The sequence below is a fragment of the Aythya ferina genome (genome assembly GCF_964211825.1).
Source record: "Aythya ferina genome assembly, chromosome: 3".
Classification (NCBI taxonomy): Eukaryota; Metazoa; Chordata; class Aves; order Anseriformes; family Anatidae; genus Aythya; species Aythya ferina.
The window spans coordinates 83,555,099-83,579,563 of record NC_140298.1 but is presented as its reverse complement, the minus strand read 5'-3'; the positions used below and the strand labels follow the sequence as shown (position 1 = coordinate 83,579,563).

Here is a 24,465-nt window from a genome sequence, read left to right as displayed (position 1 = left end):
GTAGCTCAGTCACTAATTCTTCCACAACTCTCTCTACAAATGTTAAGAAGAAAAACAACAAAAAACTGTCCATCTAAATTGATATTTTCCATCCACTTGTCTTAATTTTTTCCTAAAATTTAATAGTTATTTGAAATAACTAATTATTTCTGTCTTAGCTGTTGCATCAGCAAGTAACCCAGGAAATTACACTTCATTTTCTGATTTGTCTTTCCTATTACAGGCAAGCTCAAATCTCTTGCTTCCTGCGCCATCATCACTGTCACCACACTCCAAGCTAAGACTGACAAGCACACTGAGCACTCCACTGAATCCTCTGTATGCTTTCACAGCTAAAAGCGGTATGTTTTTCTTTATTTGATCACTCTCTCTAGTGAATGAGTAATAACTTCTGCTAGGATTTTTCTTCTGTCTGGATAAACTTTGCTTTGTAGCTCTTTCAGGGCGTGGCCAGGTTATGTGATATTGTTTATTATAAAGTGCAGTGTGATACTGTCCCATACTTATACTTGTTCCTTCATAATGTTCATTTTCTTTTATATGTACACTTATTAGTGCTGTAAGTTCCCAGAACAGTGTGTGATTGCCAGTTTTTCTTAATTTAACATTTTGTTTTGAAGTATCTTGAACACAGACACTGCAAAGCACTGAAATCATATTTTAAAAAAGCGTGTGTATTAATAGAGGAAAACAATAATAAGAAAAGCATTTAAGCATTTTACCTAGGAGCAGTAGTGCTCAGTTGTCTGTTTACAGTAGTATTTAACTTATATTTAATTTTTCCTAAAACATCGTGTTCAAAGATTTTGAGAAAAAGGGTAAGCAATCAACCTCCACATTTTTGTGCTATGTAATTACTTTGATAATATCTTGTTGCATTGCTAATCATAATCATTGCTAATCATTTTGTTTAACAACAAAATAGATAATTCCATATGCTTTTTTCTTTTTTTGGGAACCTATGAAGACAGGAAATTGTAACCTTAGTTTCCAAGTGTTTATTTTTTGTTTTGTATCCTTCAGAAAAGTAAAAAGAATTCTAGGGGAAGAAGGGAATACATAGTGAACTAGAAACAGGTAATAGAGATTTAAAATGTTGATAGTACAGAAAGGGATAGTCTCTAATTATATAGAATTATCTCATAATGGAACATGATTTTTATTGGTAAATCATGTTATGATTACTTTTTGTATTTTTTTTTTAAGAATGAGTCCTTAGCATGGACCACTAGTTTCACAATCATTCTCAGCCACAGCACAAATGGTCAGCTACCAATGAACTTGTGCGTTTCCATTTTTCTACCATTTTTCATTTTTTAAGAAAAAATCTGTAACAAGCATCATAAGCATCTGCTGTGAAATAGATATTATTGTTTCCAGCATATGAAAATGTTATAGAAAGAGAATACATATTCTATTTTCTACATATTTTGAATAGGATAGATAGAATAAGTGGTTAAAATAAGTGGACTAGCCACTTGAAGGACATTAACATTATACCCATTTGACAACTTAGTGTGTAATATTGCTCAAGCCAGTGTCTTGAAGCTTGCAGAAGCACAGATAAATGTGTTGATGGCAACTTCTTAAATAGCATGATCAAACGTAGATATGTGCTCTAGATGTTTATGCACGCTTCCAGAATAGTTGTTTCCAAAACTGATCAATACTTTAACACAATCCTCAGTTATAGGGTATTAATTATGGAAGAGAAGTATAGTGAAAAGAGGTAAATTTTAATGGTCTTTCACCAGTCAGTGAAAGCAGTGAGAAAATGAAGACTCCTAGGGGAAAAAGACCATGAAAAGTCTAGTGGAGCACAACTGAAATAAATTTCCTGTAAGAAAATCTTAACAAATCCTAAATGATTTTTGTCATTTTAAGTATCCTTCAAGTTCTGCTGCTGTGATAGAACTGTTTTTATTGAAATATACAAGAAAGCTTTACTCGTTTAGTTCATCTTTCCCCATTTCTTAAGTGTGAAGATAGGTGCTTGTGTTTGTAGCTGTTAACTATCAGTTTAGTTTTACTTTTGAATAATATAAAAACTGTAATATATATACTTCTCTCTATATATACAAATATATAACATATGTAATATATATAATAATCTATATAGTCTGTACTAAAACAGATCTACTCATGTATGGAGTCTGCTGGAAACACAAAACTTTTTCGTATGTTGGTTTCATTTATACACCATATATGTCTGTTGTGTCATAAAATAATACAACATCATTAACTGTGTCTAATACAAGGATCTTTCATTTTTGACCGGTGGATGGTTACACATTCCGGAGTGCTATGTAGGCAGTTATTCTGTCTTTCTTCTCATGCTCCCTGATCAACTTTTTGCTGTGTATCTAATGCTTCTGGCATTAGATACTGGCGCACGCTTCATTGGGTTAGAAACTGGCTGGATAGCCGGGCCCAAAGAGTCGTGGTAAATGGAGCCAAGTCCAGTTGGAGGCCAGTCACTAGTGGCGTTCCTCAGGGCTCGGTGCTGGAGCCGGTCCTCTTTAATATCTTCATCGATGATCTGGATGAGGGCATTGAGTGCACCCTCAGTAAGTTTGCAGATGACCCCAAGCTAGGCGCGTGTGTCGATCTGCTTGAGGGTAGGAAAGCTCTGCAGGAGGATCTGGATAGGCTGCACTGATGGGCTGAGGTCAACTGCATTAAGTTCAACAAGGCCAAGTGCTGGGTCCTGCACCTGGGGCGCAATAACCCCAAGCAGAGCTACAGGCTGGGAGATGAGTGGTTGGAGAGCTGCCAGGCAGAGAAGGACCTGGGAGTGATGGTTGATAGTCAGCTGAATATGAGCCAGCAGTGTGCTCAGGTGGCCAAGAAGGCCAACAGCATCCTGGCTTGTATCAGGAACAGTGTGACCAGCAGGGCTAGGGAGGTGATCGTCCCCCTGTACTCAGCTGTGGTGACGCCGCACCTCGAGTGCTGTGTTCAGTTTTGGGCCCCTCGCTACAAGAAGGACATGGAGGTGCTTGAGCGGGTGCAGAGAAGGGCGACAAAGCTGGTGAGGGGTCTGGAGAACAAGTCCTACGAGGAGCGGCTGAGGGAGCTGGGCTTGTTCAGCCTGGAGAAGAGGAGGCTCAGGGGCGACCTTATTGCTCTTTACAGATACCTTAAAGGAGGCTGTAGCGAGGTGGGGGTTGGTCTATTCTCCCATGTGCCTGGTGACAGGACGAGGGGGAATGGGCTTAAGTTGCGCCAGGGGAGTTTTAGGTTGGATGTTAGGAAGAACTTCTTTACTGAAAGGGTTGTTAGACATTGGAACAGGCTGCCTAGGGAAGTGGTGCAGTCACCATCCCTGGAAGTCTTTAAAAGACGTTTAGATGTAGAGCTTAGGGGTATGGTTTAGTGGGGACTGTTAGCGTTAGGTCAGAGGTTGGACTCGATGATCTTGAGGTCTCTTCCAACCTAGAAATTCTGTGATTCTGTGATTCTCAAAGCAAAACGCAGAATTTTAATTACAGTGAAGGTAGCATGTAATCCTAATAGCAATCTTTTTAACTATGTAACTGGTGTATGTTCTTGCTGTACAAACTTAACATTGTAGTTGATGTCTTGTGATATGGACAGTGTAGTAGCCTGGATGCATGCAGCACTTTCTTCTTTTAAGTGACAATTTAATTGTCCATGTCTTCCAATAGGTAGAAATAGTGGAAGGACTGAGAATCTACTTTTGTGATTTATTAGTGATAGCAGTAATACTGCATATCTTTCCTGAGTTTTAAATCTTACTGTATCCAAATATATTTGTAGAAATAGCTGTAAATGATTTCATAGGATTTCAAACGAAAGTAACATCCAGGACTGTGTCTTTAAACATGCATGCTAATTTAACAGATGGGTTCTGCGCCCTCTCAAACATGTAGTATATTTTAGCTTTACTTCAAGTGCACACTTTCACTGTATGTAGGCTTTCATGGAGCCCATAGTTCTTGTTTTGTTCTGCTTCTTGCCTTCCTCATTTCCCCCAAGATCAGTTATCTCATGGTCACTGAGGCAGGACTGCCTTTGTCTCCAGTCAGTTCTGCTTTATTAATTATTAGCAGGGCCAGAGATGCAGCCCACCTTAGCCTGTCTAGCATCTGTATCAAAAAGTTGTCCCCAGCACATTCATAGAATCATAGACTATCCTGAGTTGGAAGGCACCCACAGGGATCATCAAATCCAGCTCTGGTTCCACACAGGACCTCCCAAAAAATCAGGCCCATGTGTCTGAGAGCGTTGTCCAAACACGGCTTAAATTCTGATCGGTGCTGTGACTACTTCCCTGGGGAGCCTGACCCCTCCCTGTCCCAGCTCCATGCCGTTCCCTCGGGTCCTGTCGCTGTCCCCAGAGAGCAGAGCTCAGCGCCTGCCCCTCCGCTCCCCTCGTGAGGGAGCTGTGGGCCGCCATGAGGCCTCCCCTCAGCCTGCTCTGCTCGGGGCTGAACAAAAGAAGTGACTTTGGCAACTATTCATATATCTCGCCCTCTAGACCCTTCACCACCTTCATAACCCTCCTTTGGGCAACTTCTAGTAGTTTTATGTTATTATACTGAGGCACCCAGAAATGCACACAGCACTTGAGGTGAGGCAGCACTGGAGAAAAGAGGGACAATCTCTTCCCTTGACTGGCTAGCAATGCCATGCCTGATGCACCCCAGGATACATTTGGCCCATGTTGGCTGTGACCAATGACCACATAGTCTTTCAGGTGTTTTTCGAGAAGTCTGAATTGCTTGTAGCCTATGTTTTTGTCTTTTAAGCAGATACAAAAATGGTCAAAATTTTCTGTGAGAAGCAGGGTCTATGATTGTGACCCTTCCCGCTATTTAAAGAAAACGTTGTTCAGTTGCTTTTCTTGATCAGGCAGTCTCTAGCAGGTACCCCCAAAATAACCTTCTTCAAGGCCTCCACATTCTTACCTTTACGCTCTTGACAAAGCTGTTACCTACTCCACAAAAAAAAAATAAAAATCTAAGACTAAAAATCTTTGGTATCTACAATTGAGGTTCTACATTCCTTGTGCTGTATAGTTCCGCTTACACTCATGCTTCAGTGCTAATTTTATTATACTTATCTTATAACGGTACTCTGCAGCACTACAGTGTGCTAGTGCAATTCCTGCCTTTTCCTTATGTACTCATCCTTGTACCTTTTTACAGGATAAGACATTATCTAGTTGTTATTTTCTTAAATAAATAAGGAAGTAGCAAAAGCTCCAGCTTTCAATTATTCATTTACTGAGTGATATTAAAATCTCCCTTTTTTTGTTTATTTCCTTCCCTCCTTAAGATTTTAAACATCTTTGCACAGAGAAATCACCTTCCTGCACGCATAGACATGGTTTTGCAGATCTGTGGCATACCATGAAAGAAATTAAATGTGTTTTTAGGCTTTGTTCAGCAGTGACTTTTCAGTAACTCCCACTGTGTTCAGGGTATGTTTTCTAAGATAAACTTTAGGCTATAAGTAATTGTAATTAGAAGTGACCCTAATTGTTAACTATGTGGGAGATTGAAATTCAACTACAAATATTACATAGATCTTTAGAGTAAAATTTTGACTTCAATAAAACTAGTTAATTAAACTTGCTTTTAAAAATCAATTATGTTATGTTCTAGAAACATGATGGTTCTTGTATCTTAAAGTCTCAAAACCAAAAAACATAATGCTTTGGCAGGGTTGAGAACAATTAGAAATTTTCTCTCTATTAACACAACTGAAAGTCAAAGGTGTTTTCCACCGGCATATAGCAAAAGCTTCAAAGAAGTCTTTCTTGCTCTCTGAAGATGTTAGCAAAATTGACTTTGCATTTAAGTCCTCAATTATATTTGATAGACTATTCAAAACATACCTTTTCTGTCTCAACCAGTCTGTAAAGTAAGTTTTTACACCATTTATCAAAAAATATTTCTGCATTATCCAAATGCTCTTAAAATACTCTTCATGTTGTTGTTTTCTGTGTTGTTTTTTTTTTTTTTTTTGTTTGTTTTGTTTTTAGAAGCAGGTAACAAGGGTACATCAAGTAACAAAATTCACATTTTTGCAGAGATGCTGTGGAAATTTTGTTAGAAGTTTCACCCTCATAAGTATGCTAGTGTGCTAGTGCATAAGTCCATGGAACCTGATGTGATGCATCTGTGGGTCCTGCGGGAACTGGTGGATGAAGTTGCTAAGCCACTGTTTATCCTATTTGAGAAGTCTTTGCAGTTTGAAATTTCCACTGACTAGAAAAAGGGAAACAACACCTATTTTTAAAATGGGAAAAAAGGAAGGACTACAGGCCAGTCTGTCTCACCTCTGTGCCTGGAAGGATCATGGAGCAGATCCTCCTGGAAATTGTGCTAAGGCACATAGAAAGTGAGGAGGTGATTGGCGACAGCCAACATGGCTCCACTGAGGGCAAATCATGCCTGACAAATTTGGTGCCCTTCTATGACAGGGCTACACTGTTGGTGGATAATGGAAGAACAACTGATATCATCAACCTAGACCTGTGTAAACCATTTGACACTGTCCCACATGACTGCCCCTTGTCTCTAAATTGGAGAGACATGGATTTGACGGATGGACCAGTCAGTGGATAAGGAATTGGCTGAGTGGTCGTACTCAGAGTTGCAGTCAACAGTTCAATGTCCAAATGGAGACTAGTGATGAGTGATGTTCCTCAGGGGTCAGTATTGGGACTGGTGCTGCTTAACATCTTTGCTAGTGGCATGAACAGTGGGATTGAGTTCACCTTCAAGTCTGCTGACAACACCAATCTATGTCACATGGTTGACACACTGCAGGGAAGGGATGCCATCCAGAGGGACCTTGACAGGCTTGAGAGGTGGGCCTGTGCAAACCCAGTGAAGTTCAAAAGACCAAATGCAGGGTCCTGCACCTGAGTCAGGGCAATTCCAAGCACAAATACAGGCTAAATGGAGAATGGATTGAGAGCAACCCTGATGAGAAGGACCTGGGTCTGTTGGTCGTTGAATAGCTCAATGTGAGCATTTCTGGGCTGCAAGTGCATCTTTCAGCCCAGAAAGCCAACAGTATCCTGGGCTGCATCAAAAGAAATCCGACCAACAGGTATAAGGAGGTGATTCTCTCCCTCTGTTCTGCTCTCGTGACACCTTACCTGGACTACTGCGTTCAGCTCTTGGGCCCCCAATGTAAGACATGGATCTATTGGAGCAAGTCCAGAGCAGGGCCATGGTTATGATCAGAGGGATGGAGAACCTCTCCTGTGAAGACAGGCTGAGAGAATAGGGGTTGTTTAGCCTGGAGAAGAAAAGACTCTGGGGGAGACCTTATAGCAGCCTTCAAGTACATAAAGGGGGCCTACAGGAAGGCTGGAGAGGGACTTCTTGCTAAGGCAAGAAGTTAGAGGACAGGGGGTAATGGCTTTAAGGTTAAAAAAAAAAAAAAAGGGGGGGGGGGGAATAGGTTTAGATTAGATATAAGGACAGCATCCTTTACTTAGAGGGTGGTGAGGCATTGGTACAGGTTGCCAAGAGAAGTTGTAGGTGCCCCTGGAGGTGTTCAAGGCCAGATTGGATGGGGCTTTGAGCAACCTGATCTAGTGGGAGGTGTCCCTGCCCATGGCAGCAGGGTTAGAACTGGATGGTCTTTAAGGTCCTTTCCAACCGGAACCATTCTCTAATGATTCTGTGATGATGGGATCTAGTTGCTAGTTGCCAACTTCTTTGTTCTCAAAAGAGTACAAGAGAACTGAATAGAGACAAAATGCAAGCTAAACACACAAATTGTATCTTCAGTGTCAGCTGACTTACCTACAGTGAAGCCAGGTAAAAACATTTTTTTTTTTTTTTTTTTCAAAAGCAAAACATTAGGTCTAAAATGTTTACTATGTATGTCTGTGTTAATTTGAATGGGAACTCCCCTGGAGAAAATGGTCACTCATTTTAAGGTATTCTTAACTCTAGCCTTTCCCTTAGGGACAATAGTAAAGAGAATAGCGTAAGAAAATATTTTTTTTTCTTATTTTTTAAATTATTTTCTCACAGAGGAGTAAAAACTGAAAGTTTTAACCTAAAATATTTTGTCAAAGTTAATTTCCTTCTTTAAATAATAGACATATCTATCACAAGACTCTTCTTATGCCTCTCTCTTTCCTTTATAAGCTATTTTGCTATACAATTTACATTTTGAAGGCTAGGTACTTGAATGTTGTGTCTCAGTTTCTTAAGTGCAAATACGTTATGAAGACTCAATTGTCACCTGCAGCCAACCTTTGCACATACTTCCTAGATTTTATTGCTTCTTCTCAGTCACTAGAGCAATTTGAGGATACTTTGCCTTACTTTTTAACTGACTTTGGTAGTAAACAAAAATCAAGAGTACCAGGACACAGCTGTGTCTTCACCATAGCTCACAGGCTGCTCAGGAAATTCAGGTGGGGAAGGAACTTCCACAGAGCTCTGCAGCCCCCCCATGCTTTGCTGCCAGTATCAGTTGCCAATGTCAGAGTTTTGGCCCAAGGCACAAATACAGGACCTTATTTTAAGGTAGAAGAGCTGAGTGTTTACATTTACAAAATGAATAGTAAAAATGATTTTTTAATTTGAAAACAAAAGATGTATAAATAGATACATCTAACCACAAAAATGTTCCAACAGAATAGCAAAGACAGAGAGACAAAACCATTAACATTAATGACAATCTAGTTCTTCAATTTTAAAAGGTTGGTTATCCAGTTTCCTCTATCTGATTGATAAGATGTTATAAATGTCAGAAGAGTTTGTATTTTCTAGTTAAACTTGCAAGAATTGTTTATACTGAGATCAAAGATACACATGTTCTTTTATTATATGTTCTTTTTCATGTTTCTTCTAGGCAAGTTAATTAAAATATTTCTCTAAAAATTACGCTAAATACAGAGCACAATAACAGTAATCTTTGAAGATTCCAAAAACTTTATCAGAAGAACACCATTTATATTTACTTGAAATTGGTGTATGTTAGGGTAATTACTGCTGTGCCTTCAGGGTAAAGGAAGTACTTTCAGCCAAATTATACAAGGGTGTGGATTAAATGAAGCATTACTCTCTGTTTGGCAGCAGTGGGTATAGATTGCAAAATCAGGGTGTGACGTAGTACTGTGGAGAGACTCTGCCAAAAGTGATTTGGCCTGAGTGTGCCCTTACTTTCTCAATTATGTGGATCTTAAACCAACCAAATCTAATTAATTCCTAAGTAGAGAGCTCGTGTTAACTGTTTTCAGTCTGAGCTTGTCTGTAGCTTTTTTGAGCTATGGAAATGCAAGACAGCAAATATTGACAAAGTGCATGCTTAAATGAAATTCTAGCTGTTTTTAGAGGTGGAAACACTTCTTATGTCAAAGGGCAGTGCAGCAAAACATCAACTCTCCGTCCAGAAGAAAGTTCAGGTCAGCAAGGATGCTTTCTGTGTAGCAATAAGCATGCAGGAATAAGGTGAGTAAATTCGTCCTTACATGTATTGCTCTAGTCCTTCTGTTCCAGTCATTTCCAGAGCAGCTGCAAGGACTATGCAAAGGATCCTGTGGCAGCCATGGTGTACAGGAGGGAGGCATCTCCCTTTCCTCCCCAAGGGCGCCAAGATGCTTTGGTTTCATCTGTGTTTTGGCAAGCGAGCAAAAAACAAGTACACTTAAAAATCGCCTTATTTTTAAGATACATTTTTGATCCTTTGCATACATACTTCTTCAACTTTTCTAAATCTGCTTTGCTAGTTTTGTAGTTGTATTTTTATTTGCGTGAAAGAAATGAAGTTTTATGGCTTTGGGTGTAACTTCTTTTATTCTTATTGTTGAAGCACCAAGTTCAGTGGTTCAGTGAGAGCCATCTTCCCTCACAATTGTTTTTTATTTTTATTTATTTATTTTTTTTTTAAGTAATTACTTTTGAATTAACTTTGGGAATCTGTGGACTATACTGCAGTTGACAATTTATTCATCGACTGTGGTACCAATGTAGCTCATGGTAGGTTAGTACTGATTATGTTGGTCCTATAGAAACTGATGATAGGGGATGTTGGCTGGGAAAGCATTAAGAAAATGTACGGATAATTTAAAGTGTCTATGGGTGCATAACTTACGCATTGCCCATTGGTGTTGTCACACAGCTTTGTGACTGGTAATACTTAGAGAGCTGGTCTCAACATGCCGCTTTGACCCAGAGTTTCAGTAGAGCCTGCCTCCTCGCTGTAAGCTTGCTCTCTTGCTCACTGGAAGTTTTAAGGAACAGTGACTCATCTGCTTGTTGACTCAAATGAGGTGGTAGAAACTCTTAAAACTCTGCATATCACTCCTTCATTTGGAAGTTTTTTTGCGGTCTTAAGGCACACTCAAGTGAAGGAACGTATTGCACAGGTTCCTTTCTTACCTTTTTCCTCAAACAAACAATTTAGTGTTTCCTGAGTAGACCTCAGGCCCAGCTCTGACATGCAAGGCAGTCCTTCTGCAGAAGACTCATATTCAGGTTGTGTAACAGGCTGTATTTAAAACATAGCATATCTCATCTGGAGGCTGGTTGTAGCATATGGCATCCCCATTCCCTATCCTGTCCATATCTCCTGTTTTGAAAAGAGGGACACTGTCTCTACTTGAACTGACTCTACTAGCATTGCTTTTTATTTTTTCTAGAGTTGTTGATGTCTGTTGCAGTTGTACATATATTGATACAGGTCTTTCCAGAATCCATGTAGAGCCTTACTAGCCACAGGAAACAGACTGCTGCAGCTAATATGCCAAAGAATAAAACATGAAATTGTAGATTACTTAATGTATATTGAATATCTTTTGCTGTGATAAATTGCCTACCAGCAGATGTGTTGAGAATTCTTTTACCAAGCTTCTGTTTGTCCCTATCCACCAGTAGAGCATAAGAAGCAATTCCCCTCTTTTCTTTTATTTTTTTCTGGCAAGGACTGTAACCTTTACACCTTTGTCAGGTGTAATGTTTTCCGTTATTTTGCAAGTGAAGAGAGTAAATAGGCTGTGTTTCCCTGCTCTTTGCATCTTTGAATTCTCATTTTGGATAAGCACATTTAAGAAGAGTTCACCATAATAATAATAAAAATACTATGGTCTTGCCTTTGAAGTTTTTTTTTTTAAGGATGTCTTGAGCAGTGAGGCCTGTCACCTCTATTTATTCAGGAGAATCTATCCATAGAATGATGGAATCATTAAGGTTGGAAAAGACCTTCAAGATCATCTGGTCCAACCATCCCCCTACTACCAATGTCACCCACTAAACCATGTCTCTAAGCACCAGGTCCAACTTCTCCTTGAACACCTCCAGGGATGGTGACTCCACCACCTCCCTGGGCAAAAGAACATTGCATTGGCCGGGAATCGAACCCGGGCCTCCCGCGTGGCAGGCGAGAATTCTACCACTGAACCACCAATGCTGACTTTTTGATGATGCAGGTTGCTATTGGAAGAAATCCTATTGCAAACCAGGTTCAAGCTAAAAACAACTTAGCTTTTATCTCATAAGGACTCCAATTCACACCAAGTTCTTGGAATTTTTCATTCTAGAAATCAATTCAGAGCCTGTTTTAAGCTACAGATAGATCAATTTGTGGTAGCTTCTCACTTCTGTGTTTATCCACTACTTCTGTGTTTATCCACTCAGTCTTAAAAGATTTTACAGCCTAACTGTTGTTGATTCAGATTTTACTGCTTTTGTTTAAAAAAACAGAACAGGAGAAGATGCATTTGTGGAGCTCTTGGAGAATCTGAAGTGCATTGCATACCTATAATGCATGCCTATAATATACCACATCATGTGTACCTTGACAGCAGTACTTTATCAGAAAGTTGTTTTTCTTGTGCTGAGGATCATAAGGGACAGTTCTATCATTTTTATTTACTCATATACATAAAGGAACTTCAGTGATTGAAACTGTGGTTTGAATTAAGGATCTTTCTGTAAATCAGCTTTTCTTCATACCAAAACAAATCCTTTTCAGGGTAAGTTCCAAGTATTCTGCAAAGAGAACAAGGTGTGTCTGGAGTTGTCTGTATCACCAGTGCTTGAGCTGATAACTTGGCATGTGCAAATGTGCAAAAATCATCTAGGATGATCTAACAGCTGTTCTTTTATATGAAAAAGCTTAAGGTATATGCTTTCAAAGTTCCAAACTTTTAGAATACTAGTAGACAGTTTTCTGTGTTTTCTCTGGTGGTTTGGTCCTTCCAAAGGAACAAATGTTTGTGTATTAGTTAGCAGTGCTAAGTCAGTTTTAAAGAAACCCAGGTATCTTTCACAGTGCATAAGATATAAAAATGGGATGCTTTCATAGTAAGGTATGGAGAAGAATTTCCTGTCCTTGAATATCCAGACCTCAATAATGTCATTTCTCTTACTGATGAATATGAAAACTTAGTAGTTACTGTTTTTATATGGATTTGGAATTACTGGAGATGCAGTACAAACCATAGTCAGAAGTTATTTTAACTGATATTAGAAAAAAAAGAATGATATAATCAGCCGGTCATTGCTGAATTTCAGTTGTGAGAGACACCAAGCAAAGTAAATAACTTTTATTTTTCTTGCTTGCTTAATTTTCATTAAAGAATAATTTTATCTCCAGTCAGATGTGGCTGGATTGTGACTATCATAACATGTTTTAGGAAAAAGATAGGTGTATATCCTGCTATTTTCTCTCATTCCAGGAGAGTAAATTAATACAGCCCAACAGAAGCAAAAATACTACAAATACAAAAGCAAAGGTTTTTTTTCAATGATGTGCATCCACAAGTGTAGGTGCTGCAGTTGCTCTGTTCCTTAGATGTGCTTTTCCACAGGGTAACATTGCAAGCTTTATTTAATATAATACAAAACAAGTTTCTTTTTCAAACTGAATTTAGTTTTGTTTGTTTTTTTCCTTTTAAGTAGTTCTGATGAGCTTAGCAAAAATTGTAATTACTTTCTCAGGCTATCTGCAGCACTAGAAGAAAAATAACTCTTATTAATACAAAGTATGTGTCACAGTCTGCATTTTCCTTGCATCTTTTTTATCTGCTATCTAGAACTTGTAAATAATATTGCCAATCTGATTTCAGAATGCTGATGTTATCTATAGAGGCTTATTGATGTTTGCTGTACAGTCACTTTCCGTTCTCTACACTGTAGAAAGAAACAACTGGGTACTATAACCCCTGTTCATTTTTCAATTGTATCTAATGCCATTATGATGTAAGGTTGTTATAAATTAGCACGTTCCTGATTAGCATGGATTCAATATATGTTCTTTACTTCAAAAGAATGCTCGGGACACGTGCTACTACTTGCATTGTTTATATATGGTACTGTAGAAACTTAACATTTGCAAGAAAAATGTGAGATGATGATTTGATAAGATTACTCAGAAATAATTAGGTGGGTGTGTAGGCTGCTAAATGTATTTGATTTTAATCTCTAATTAAAAAGTTAGATTTTTTTATTGTTTTTGTGATGCAATAGCTTTTACTTCATTATATCTTTTGTAAATAGGGGCCAAATTCTGCCTGTTCATTATGCCAAAGTACAGGATGAATGTATGTATATGGAAACACTCTTCTCCTCAAAGCCAGTGACAGACTGTCTCCTGTAGTTCCTTCTGGAGGATTATTTTAAGATACAGAACACATTCATGTTTGTATCCATGTACATCTTGAACCAGGAGTTAAAATGATGGCTAACCTTGCATGAGTATCTCTGTGCATTCCTTTGGCTGATGGTAGGTGTAATTATATTGTGGGATGTGGCACTGCCAGAAGCGCAGTGTTTTTCATGTTGGTGCTGTCTGATTCTGAGATCTCTTATATGAGGATTGGAATTAGCTGGTGTTGCAGTGAAGATATCTCTTTGTGGATCTACAGGTGTGAATTCAAGCCTTGCTCCATTCCACTGGTAGCATTCACTTAGCTCTGCTGCAAGGGTGTACTTGGTCATTTGGGCTGGGAAATCAGAGACAACCGGATGCAGTAGCCATAGACCAGTCCTTGGATATGGTATCAGTCCTGGATAGGAAAGTTACCGTGTTTAAGCACATTAGACCATTTGTCTTGCTCAGTTGAGGAAGAACATGACCAACTCTTGGTGTGAGAAGCCAACTTTCTCCTAATACCTGGAGTTGGCACACCTGCCAGAAAATCACTTGGTGGTGTGGAAGAAGCAGCAGCAGTATCTGGAACTGCATTGTACTGAATTCTGTAACTCTCAAGTTATTTTTCTAGGTAACTGTTTTTAAGACCAGCATTTAGTAAACAGTTGGTAAAAAGATAAATACCGCATACTTTCTGATGGAAAGCTTATATCTTCTTGTGCAGATTTTTCTGTATAGTGTAGTATTTTGAGCGTCATTCACAGTCTGATCTATTGACATGTTTCTAAGTTTTGTGTCTTCTGTTGGTTTGTGAGTTCTCATAGTACTAATGGGAATGGGGAAAGGAAACAAAAAAATGTTATGCCTTTCCCTGCCCGTCAGCACAGCTCTTGATTTTTTTTTGTCACTGCCACCTAGATGAGTCCAACTGGAGCAGTGACATCTGGCAGCTGTAAAGCTGGAGTTTCTCTCTCCCTCTCTCTCATTTTTTAAGTATATAAAATGAAAATAGTTCTCATATCTAACAGGTAAAATCAATGAAGTTATATATATATTGTAGAAAATAAGACAATAAACAAGGATTTTATTTGTCCTTTGTGCTTTAAAGTGTGCTTTATTTGTCCTTTGTGCTTTAGATATACATGTAGGTAACAAATTGGAACCCCATTTAGAAAATGATCCCGGAACTGAGGTGATGGGTCGATTGTTCTGAAAGAAGACAAGTGGGGAAAAGATGAGGAGGGAAAAGATGAGGCTAGTAACAGCGTGGGTTTACCTGTCATTGGGTAGAATTCTGTGAGTCTGCAGAATGCTTTGCAAGAGCCATGTGGGTGTTTGCAGAAGGCTGCATTCAGTAGTGATGCCATCACAGCACTTTGCGTGTAAACTTAAATATATAGTATGTCAGAACAGTCTGCTTTGAGAATATACGTTTTAAGTGGTATGGAAGATACAGGCTCTGAAGAGAATTAACCACTTCCTTTGGCCTTAGACTAGTTAAGAATAAAACAATATCTTAGAAAGACTGATAAAAATAGTCAATTCAGAGTAAGAAAAGGAACAGCTTTTGAAGGATGTTTTAACGCTTTACAGCTTCAGCTGAATGTGTTTCAAAGTTTTAGTTTTAAAAGCTACGATACAGATTAAACTCTATTTAAACGAATTTCAAAACATTTTGGTGCTAGCTATTTTCCATTCAGTCTAGAACACATTGAGAACGATAGGAGCTAGACAAAGTAATATGTAACAGTTTTTATGTGAGTGCTCCCCTACAGTGTTGGATGTTAGTAATAACATCTGTTTTGCTGGTAAAATGAAAAGGTACATGTGTGTTCAATGAGTGCATCCTTTCCTTTAGCTTTATGTGAAGTGCATCTGAAAATGTTTGTGGTAGGTTTTGAAAGTATTTGTGATCTTGTGCTTAAGTAAAGGAAAACAGTTTCTTATCCAATATATAAACAATTCTTTTATTTAATGAATTCTGTTTGATCTGTTAAAGCATAATTGTTGTGAGGATAAAGCCTTTGAGGGAAGTTTAATATGTATTTATATCATTACAAAATGGTCTTCTTTCTCGTATACAATACCTAGCTTGGAAAATAAAGTCCCAGAAAGAACTGAGTTATACTGCTCTGGAAACTTTTATTTTAAAAACAAATAAAAACCTTTGTCTTGAAACCTGAATTAAAGATTACACTGCATACTTCAAGATCTTGTCGCAAAATCCATACTTTTGATTAGGTGACTCTGCTGAAAACATAATTGTTTGCTAAAAATAGTTGTAAAGCCACAAAAGATGATTGGAAAAGGGGATGAGCTGATACACACTTATTCATCCTATATTTCAGATGCCTTTTTTTTTTTTTTTGAGGTGTTTGTTGTATATTTGGGTATATTTTATAACCAAGCTATGTTGCTAGAGGCCACAATATAAATTACAAGATGTATGTCTGCAATAAGAAATATGATTTCTTAGAAGCATAGTTTTTTTCATGTTTTTCAGGGATTATTTTTTTCTTCTTTTTAAAAACAGTATTAATAATGTGAAACTGGAATAAAGATTTCTTTTTTTCTCTGCATGCTTTAGAGGAGTTCATCACAGAAATGAGCTGGAATATTACCTTCTTTCTGTTTTCTAGTTATTTGTTCAGTGGTATTGTTCATTGATTTTCTGAGGACTTTCCATGCTAAACCTTTGGATGATTTCACTAACTGTAGATTCCATGAAATTAGAATTACTGGAGATTTATGATGCAGAAATACACTTATTGATTTACAGAATTAGTTTATCAAGAATTTCATGAAGGGAGAAAAACTGTTCTTTTGAAAAGTTAATAAAAAAAAAAAAAAGTGAATTCTGTCTCAGCCTCTGTTAAGAGGATGTTTTCACATAAACATTTCATATTAGGCTGTCATAGGTGCCCCAAAATGATAATAGTGTAATCATGTCACTACCTAGAAGGACATTTTGTCCCTGTCCTGGCTCTCTTGCTATTACTTTAGAACAAATGCAATAACCAAAGATGCTGCTGTTTAATAGGAAGTGTTCTCAATTAATTGCTAGTGCTATTTTGGGGGCACTGTTGTTATCATTGTTGTGAAATAGAAGCTACTTCCTCATTTAAATTTCTGTATAAATCTAATCTGTGTGGAACTGAACTCGTCTGCTTCCTGTGTATTTCAGCCCAACTATTTGGAATTTGATCACTTCATGCAACGTGCTTATCTAGAGCAGGGGGTAATATTTTTCTTCCAGTGAAAGCACACAATAAAACTGGGAATCTGGTAATGCGGACGTGCTTTTTTGGGTAGGAGGACACATACCTGGTTATCTTTTCTCTTTAGTTATCCTTATACTGGGAGAGTATACGTGTATATTGCCAGAAATGGCCAGGGGACAAAGGATGCACTTGCAGTCCACTTTTCAAGTTGTACAGGAAACTAATACAATTTGAGACTCCACATCAAGGAAGCCAGCTATATTGTTTCTCAGAAGTTATCAGTTTGATTGTCATTTTCATAAACTCAGTGCATGCTTGGACTCGCTAAATAATAAGAGCTGTCCTGCTGTTAAATTGTGTCAACGGGGAAATTCTGGTCATATGAGAAAAAGCAATACCACCTATCGTTTAGAGACATTTAACATCACATTTGGACATTAGCAGTAGGTTTTCCTAGAAGTGATTTATTCTTCTCATATAAAATTCCTTATGAATGAGACCTCTGAAGAATCAGTGAAGAGTAATAGGAAATACAGTAATTCAAATGTTAATACTTTCACAGTATTACTTTCACAGATTACCTTCTCGAGATGTACAGGACGTTGAAGGTGACATCAGAAGCTGTTAACAGAGATGATTGTTGGAAAGTTCAAATAAATCCTCTGAGTCAATAGAAGCGCTTCCCCAGTAGTGATTCTGAAGCATCATTAAGATAAGGCAGTCCAAAATGACCTAAGGGAATGTTTTTTTTTCAGGTTTGACCTTACAGGAGATTTAATTACCTTTATCAGGCTAAGTAAAAGCCCCCACAAGTCATGGTGTTCTGTAAACATCATTTTTGGATGAAATGTCCTTCTGCAATCCTGACCTCAGTTTCAATACCTCAATACAGTAGTTGAAATGTTTGCCCAGCCTAGGTCAGAGAGAATGGAAGCAAGCACTGCTGAGGCTGTTAGTCACACCTGCTTGGTGTCACTTACATGCTTCATCAAGCGTGGAACCAAGTCAAGCCAATAACTGTGTAGCATTGCTTTAAAAATCTACTGCATCCTTTGAGAAAGAAGGGATGGATTCCCTTGCTTGCTGAATGGACCTTGTTTTGTGAATGAGGGAGGTTTCAACTGTGGTTTTTAAATGTCAGTGTCATCAATGTGAAGGCTAATAAGGCAATGCTTGATAGCTGAAAACAACTATAGATAACACTAGAGAACAGTCGGATGTAACCAGATCACGATCAATATGAACAAATAGCATTGGCTGTGTGGAGCACAGAACACTTGAAACCGAGTGTGCTGTGCTCTGGTCAGCATTTACATCCCAAGCAAAGTAATAGGAATTCCCTGCTTGCTTTGAAAGAAGGCTCTGCTAACAGGAAATGCTAAGTCACAACCAGTGCTAGATGGTAGAATTCAGTACAGTACTCCTTACGTCTTTGAGTTACAAATCTGTCTCTTTTCTGTGCTTGCAGCAGAAGAGGTCTGCACTGCCTTTATTCAGGTTTTATGGTTAGACTGATATTCCCTCAATTAAGTCTTCACTTGACAAGCAGCTGCACATAGAGACCCACAGGAGTACTCACATACATGTACATAAATACAGTCCTGAAGTACTTAGTGGTAATAAATCTTTTTTCCACAGGAGAACAGGAAAATAATTAGTGTTACTGATTTTAATTAAAAATGCTTTTTTTTATTAGGAAGATATTTTTTCAAATAAGCAATTGATTTCATGATATGTGTTTTACAACTTTTACCTTAGAATGGATTTATGTGAACTGGCAAAGACACTATAGTTATCTAAAGGGAAAAATATTTTTTTTTGTCATGCAGATATTTTATTGGTCTTGAGTTTGAATTGCTTTTAATCAAATTGTTGATATGACACCTGTATGCAATAGTATATCCATATGTATTTTGGCAAATAACATACTTGAAGAAATGTAAGCTTCAGATCTACCATCTTGGAGTGTCAGTTGAATTCAGAACAGTTTCTATTCTCATCTCTTTTCCTCTTCCACAGAGTGGAAATTAATTAATGAAATAAAAATCAAAGTAAGTCTTTCAAAATGAAGAATTTCAGAATTTATACAAACATTTTTGAAATGATTAAAATCACATTTTTTTAGTTCATATACTAGATTTAAAAATTAATTATTGTACTTATCTAGGATTTCTCAAAAGAAAAAAAAACACATTGACATACGAATGATCTGCAGGAGCATGGCTTAATTACGATTGCTTGATCTTGCATCTTTTATTATATTTAGAAATATCTAAGTATCTTAATGATTAAACATTTATGAGTAAATCTCCTGTGAAAGTCTAAACCACTACGCTTTAGAAAGTATACTGTAGGTGGAATTGTGCAAGCTTCCCTATGGAGTTGTGCCAGTACATGGGAATCTGAATCTCAGAAATCCTCTTTATTCATATACTGGGATCCTTAAGAGTAGGCTTTTGGAGTGGTAAATGAAAATGAGTTTTCAGAACTCACTCGTGTTCGAAAACAAAGCTTGTTTCAAATCTAGTGTCTCACAGAGAAAATCCAGTGAGCTTAACTCTGTGTTGTCTGGCATCACTATACTTAAGAAAAAATAAACCATTCTCCAGCGAAGCAGTAGCATTTTTCATTGTCATGTTCAACAATTTTCAGATTTTTGTATCTTTTTAAGATGCTTTCTTAAGTATACAGCTGAGGAGACCAGTAACAAGAAGATAAATCCATAAGTGATGAAAGGATTTTCCTTGGCTTAGTAGTTAACATAATAGTTTGGAAAGAAAAGAATTTACAAGTACTTGTTCAAATGCGCTATGTTGAGAATGAATAAAATAAACAGCAAGATGTGTTGTGATAGGAACTCGGATGATCAAAGGGAACTACTGAATAGGCATAGTTATTCTTTCAGATAAAATAAGGAAGTAATTCCTTTGAGAGTTTTTGTGATCGTTTCTGTTGGAAAACTTTGTATGCATTACTTGGAAATTCAATGAAGAGAAAAGCAATACAGGCTAGATAATAGTGTCAGCTCTGAGCACGAGGTGGCATGTGGACATAGCTTGAGCTATTTCTCCAAATCATTTGAATGGAAATATTGGATTAGTTAACCTTGTGTCAGGTCTGTTAGTTAAATAAACCCTCCAACTGTTCCTGACTGAAGGATGCATAGTTGCGACTGAAAGATGCTGCTGCTTTTCATTAGAATTTTGTCAAACATATCCTGCTAACATAATGATTTTAAAATAAAATGGTTTATTCGGTGGAAAAGGATAACAAGCAAAAAATTCACAGCCTTTTCTTTTCACAGGGTGTTTCAGCCCAGTAGGAAATCCTCTTAGCGGAACACTATTGGGTAGAATACAGACGGTAAGGAATTCTATCTTTGCATTTTTTTAAAATTGATGTTTAACTATAAAATGTCATTATTCACAAGTTCTTATTGTAGAGAGGGTTTTTTTATCCTGTCTTTATTCACAAAAGAAGTATCTTCAAGCAAATTGTCTGCAAGGGCAAATAAGGTTCTGCCACTGCTAGCTGGTAGAGAGATCAGATATCTGCAAATTAAAGCTTTATTTTTTTCAAGTTTTACATTTTGTTGTCTAGAAATAAATAAGCCAGAATCAGTCCAGTATTATTGATTCTTATTAAGAATGTAGGCATTGATAGGGGGAGAAAAATGGGACAGTATCTTGAAATTTAATCCTGTTTTTACTGTTTACTTATATTTCATCTTTTTGTAACAAGTGACATCACAGTTATCCTCTGTTAATTTAATTGCCTATATGTAAGTATTGATTGGAAGCATACAGTAATGTTATTTTTTCCTTTATTATATTTCTTGTTTCCTGATCACTGTAATAAAAATCCAGCAGGATCTGTAAATGCCATTAATTCCAACTACACACTTGATAAACCTGGATTAAGCATGGAGGGACTCATCAGATGATGGAAGAGCGAGTGGACATTGAAAGTGTAGGGAGCTCTAGAAGGCTGGGCCTGTTGTACAGCAGATGTTAGTCCTCCCTGCCCCCATGTACAGAATATCAGCATTTAACATTCTGTGTTAATTGTATAGTAATTGAAACTTCTCAGAGAAATGTTAGAAAATGACATAAATTAACATGGAGTATTTATAACTGTTTTACAGTTTTAGGTTTGGGATTTTTTTTTGGACTTGCATCATTTATCTGCTAACAGAATCTCTTAACAGTAGGCTTGTAAGGTGCATAGGATTCACCAAAAATTTTGAAAGTTCAGTTTTCCATTGCTATGAAAAAGCAATGGAAATTTATTTTTTGTCTAATTGGTTCTCGTTTACACATTTTTCACTTATAAACCATCACTGTCTAATTTTTAGGAAAAATGATAAATTATTCAACAAGTATGTCAGTGTTCTCTGTCACAGAAAGCTTTATAAGCATTTATACGATCAGCTGTTTTGGTAAATACTAAATATTTTTTCCTGAGGGTTAGATTAAGGTTTTGAATATTTTAGTTGCATTTTCTGGTATATAAATATGCAGAAATATGTATATGCTGCTAGAGCAGGTAAATTGATTTGTTCATATCAAGAAAAGAAAATAGTAACAAATGACAAAACAGTTGAAAAGGTTTTGAATAATTTTAGGAGCTGGAGTATTCCACATACATCTGAATTGATCTTTTTTTTCCCTTTTTTTCTTTTTTCTTCCTGTCTTTTTTTCTTTCTTTTTTTTTTTTTTTTTTTAATCCCTGTGGGCTTTACTGCAGCAGCTGTGTTTGCATTTCTGTTTTCTGTTTGTACATTGTAGGTTTCAATAAAGTGCAGCCTGGCACAGGTTATTGTTTTTTTGTTTTTTGTTTTATTTCCTCTAGGCAGATTATAGATTCCCATGCTCATTAAATATTGAAAGGCTGTAATCAAATAAGGATTGTAGTCATCTGAAGCCTAAGGAAGTACCTTTACACTAGTTTCATGATAGCAGACAGATTAATTAAGACGAAAGAAGAGTACATTATTCCTAGCAGCTAATGCTTTTAGAATCATTTTAATTTAGCTGTTAATACTGTCCTTGTACTTCTGTTTCCTGTAGACTAAATTTGTGCAGTTAAGTGTCCTGAGCTCAGCATGTGTTGACAATTAATTGGACCAGAGAGCAAGAACAAAAATATGACAGTGCTAACAATATTACATTACTGTATGTTAACTCTCAGCTTATTTTGTGTTTCATTTAAAACTTCAGCTCCTGGAGTAAAGAGATTACATACTCAGGGAAGGAGAGGATTAAGTAAATTTCTAACACTTGGCTTAATAAGGAAAAATGAAAACAACAGAGAAACTGTAGAAGCTCAGATTCCATAAATTTTAAAAATGCTTTCAGTATTATCACATTTTAAGCAAGTCACGTTGTTTTTTCTCCAGTGTTGTGTGTTCATTTCTAATTTTCTGTCCTTAAAAACAAGCAAAAGCAAAGCCACCACCACCAAAACAAAACAAAACAACAACAACAACAAACCTTAGTCTCAGAACCTCAGCTGTTCAGCACCGAGGCACAGATCTGTTGGGCAGACAAGGGAAGCTGTAACATGCATTCCCTGTGTCCTGGCTGGAGTGACTGCAGAAGTCATGCTCCCAGTTTCTCTTCCCTTCCACTCTGGCAGAAAGAGGTAAAGGGAACTGGAGAGAAGCTGTGGCACTGTGCAGCATCAAGGAGAGAGACGTTTGTCCTTTGTGTCACTGAGTCTCTCCCTCTGCCAGCAAAAGGGCAGATATTTGTGGTACTTGGAGTATATTTGTTTAGTGCTGGAAATGAACTGTTGTCATTCTTCAGAAAAGGCGGTAAAACATATCATTTCTTACTCAGTGCTGCTTCTGTTAAGGTCATGAATGTTCTCTGATGCCCAAATCTTGTTGGCCACCTGAATCTGCCTGAATATAAAAGCAAAACCTCTGTTACCACAATCACTGAAACTGCCCAGTTAAGAAGAAGCCATAAATATTTTAATTAGTGCTATTACTAGGAATCAGTGACACTTGATACAGCAACTTACTTACCAGGTCACTCTTACCTGCAGTGCTCTCTCATATTAGTTATTAAAACATTTTTTGTTCATTTTTGTTAGTAAAACCGAAGCTTTAAGTGGGCCTGTTGTGGATAACCGATAAAATGCTCCATGGTGTGGAACTCTGAATCAACTGCTGGATCCATTTGTCTTCATCTGAGGATGTTCCTTATGCTAAAAGCTCCTCACAGTTTTGTCTGAGCCAAATCAATGTGACATGGTGGGCTTTTTCAACAAGCATTTTATTCCATTTTCTCACAGATGGTTTGCCTCACAGTAAGACCAGCTCCTTGGAGCATAACTATAGACCCCATGTCTGTTTGGATGTAAGAAAAGGATTAACTGGCTTCCATCTTGCATTAAAAAAAGACATTAACATTACATTAAGAACAATGTATTTATATACTTCAGTACACCTGTTGCTTTTTTTTGTAATCCTGAAAATATGGCTTAATCTTTTGATATGACATAAAAAAATCTAGTGTTTTTGGGCTGAAAAGCCACTTGTTTTTGCTGGGTTGGTACCAGAGCAACTGGTAGTTAGGATGTTTGATAAATTACATGACGTGGCAGAGCCGGCTCCGGTACTATACAGGGTTAGCACACTTGTGGTAAGCAGCCGCAGGCAATTCCCCAATTCGTGTTTCAGCTGCCACAGGGACTGGAAGGGGGATGTACGGGCAGCCTATGCTGTGTTTCGTGTACCTCTTTAAGAAGAAATTCTCTGGATTGTTGTTGCCTTAAAAGTTTAATGCAGTATCTGAGAACATTCGGCATAGTCTCAGGATGACTCATGGATTTTAGCTTGTTATTTCCAAACAACTTGCTCCTTTCAAGATCTTCTTACATTAAGTGTTTGAGAGCACATAAATACTTTATTAAAAAAAAAAAAAAAGTCAGATTGAGACACAATAAATGGGGCAATGTGAGTACCTGAGCTAGATACCTAAATAATACTACTAATAATTCTGATGAATCATTTTTGAGCAACAGGAGGCACTCCCATCCCACAGGCTAAGCACATTGCCTGCACAGTTCTCTTAACCTTGAGAGTGAAAAATGAGAATTGGCTGAAACGTGGAAGGCACTGCTAGCTACCAGTAGACCATTGATCAAGCCTCTTATTCTGAACTGCACTTCCACTATTCTTTGTTCAAAATTTGCTTATCAAATCAGGCGGGTTTGGTTTTTTGTTGTTGTTTTGTTTTGTTGGGTCTTTTTTGTTTTGTTTTGTTTTTGTCCTCTGTGTATACCCACAATTATTCAGAACCCTAGGTGGTAGGCTTAGATGTTCCGGTAAATTATAAGAACCGAGTGCAACTGTTCACTTTTGTACTGCATTCATCAGTATGCATTGTGTGTGTATGTAACTACTGTGATGCTGCCTAAACAATCTGGAGACAAGATGAAACCTTGGTTTGCAGGAGTGTAAAGGATTTCTTTACTGTGTGGGATAAGCATAGCTAAGTTAAGAAAACAATGTGCAAGGGCAAGAATCTCTGTCCTACAGAATGCCATTTATTCTGCTGAAGATTGCAATAATGATGTTTCTTGAATCATCCTAACATAAATAGATAATAAAGGGAGCAATATGTTTTAAGTACTTTTTTTA

The 24,465-nt window shown here is 37.5% G+C and overlaps 1 protein-coding gene across 6 annotated transcripts in view; it reads left to right on the top strand.

Annotated features, from left to right (window-relative positions):
- AHI1 (Abelson helper integration site 1) overlaps nucleotides 1-24,465 on the top strand; it is a 93,660-nt gene that overhangs the window by 48,271 nt on the left and 20,924 nt on the right. For all 6 annotated transcript variants that reach the window (XM_084514398.1, XM_084514396.1, XM_084514399.1 and 3 more), the window contains 2 exons: nucleotides 224-341; nucleotides 20,119-20,177. In XM_084514398.1, coding sequence (XP_084370524.1) covers nucleotides 224-341; nucleotides 20,119-20,177 — 177 coding nt within the window. The remainder of the gene's footprint in view (nucleotides 1-223; nucleotides 342-20,118; nucleotides 20,178-24,465) is intronic.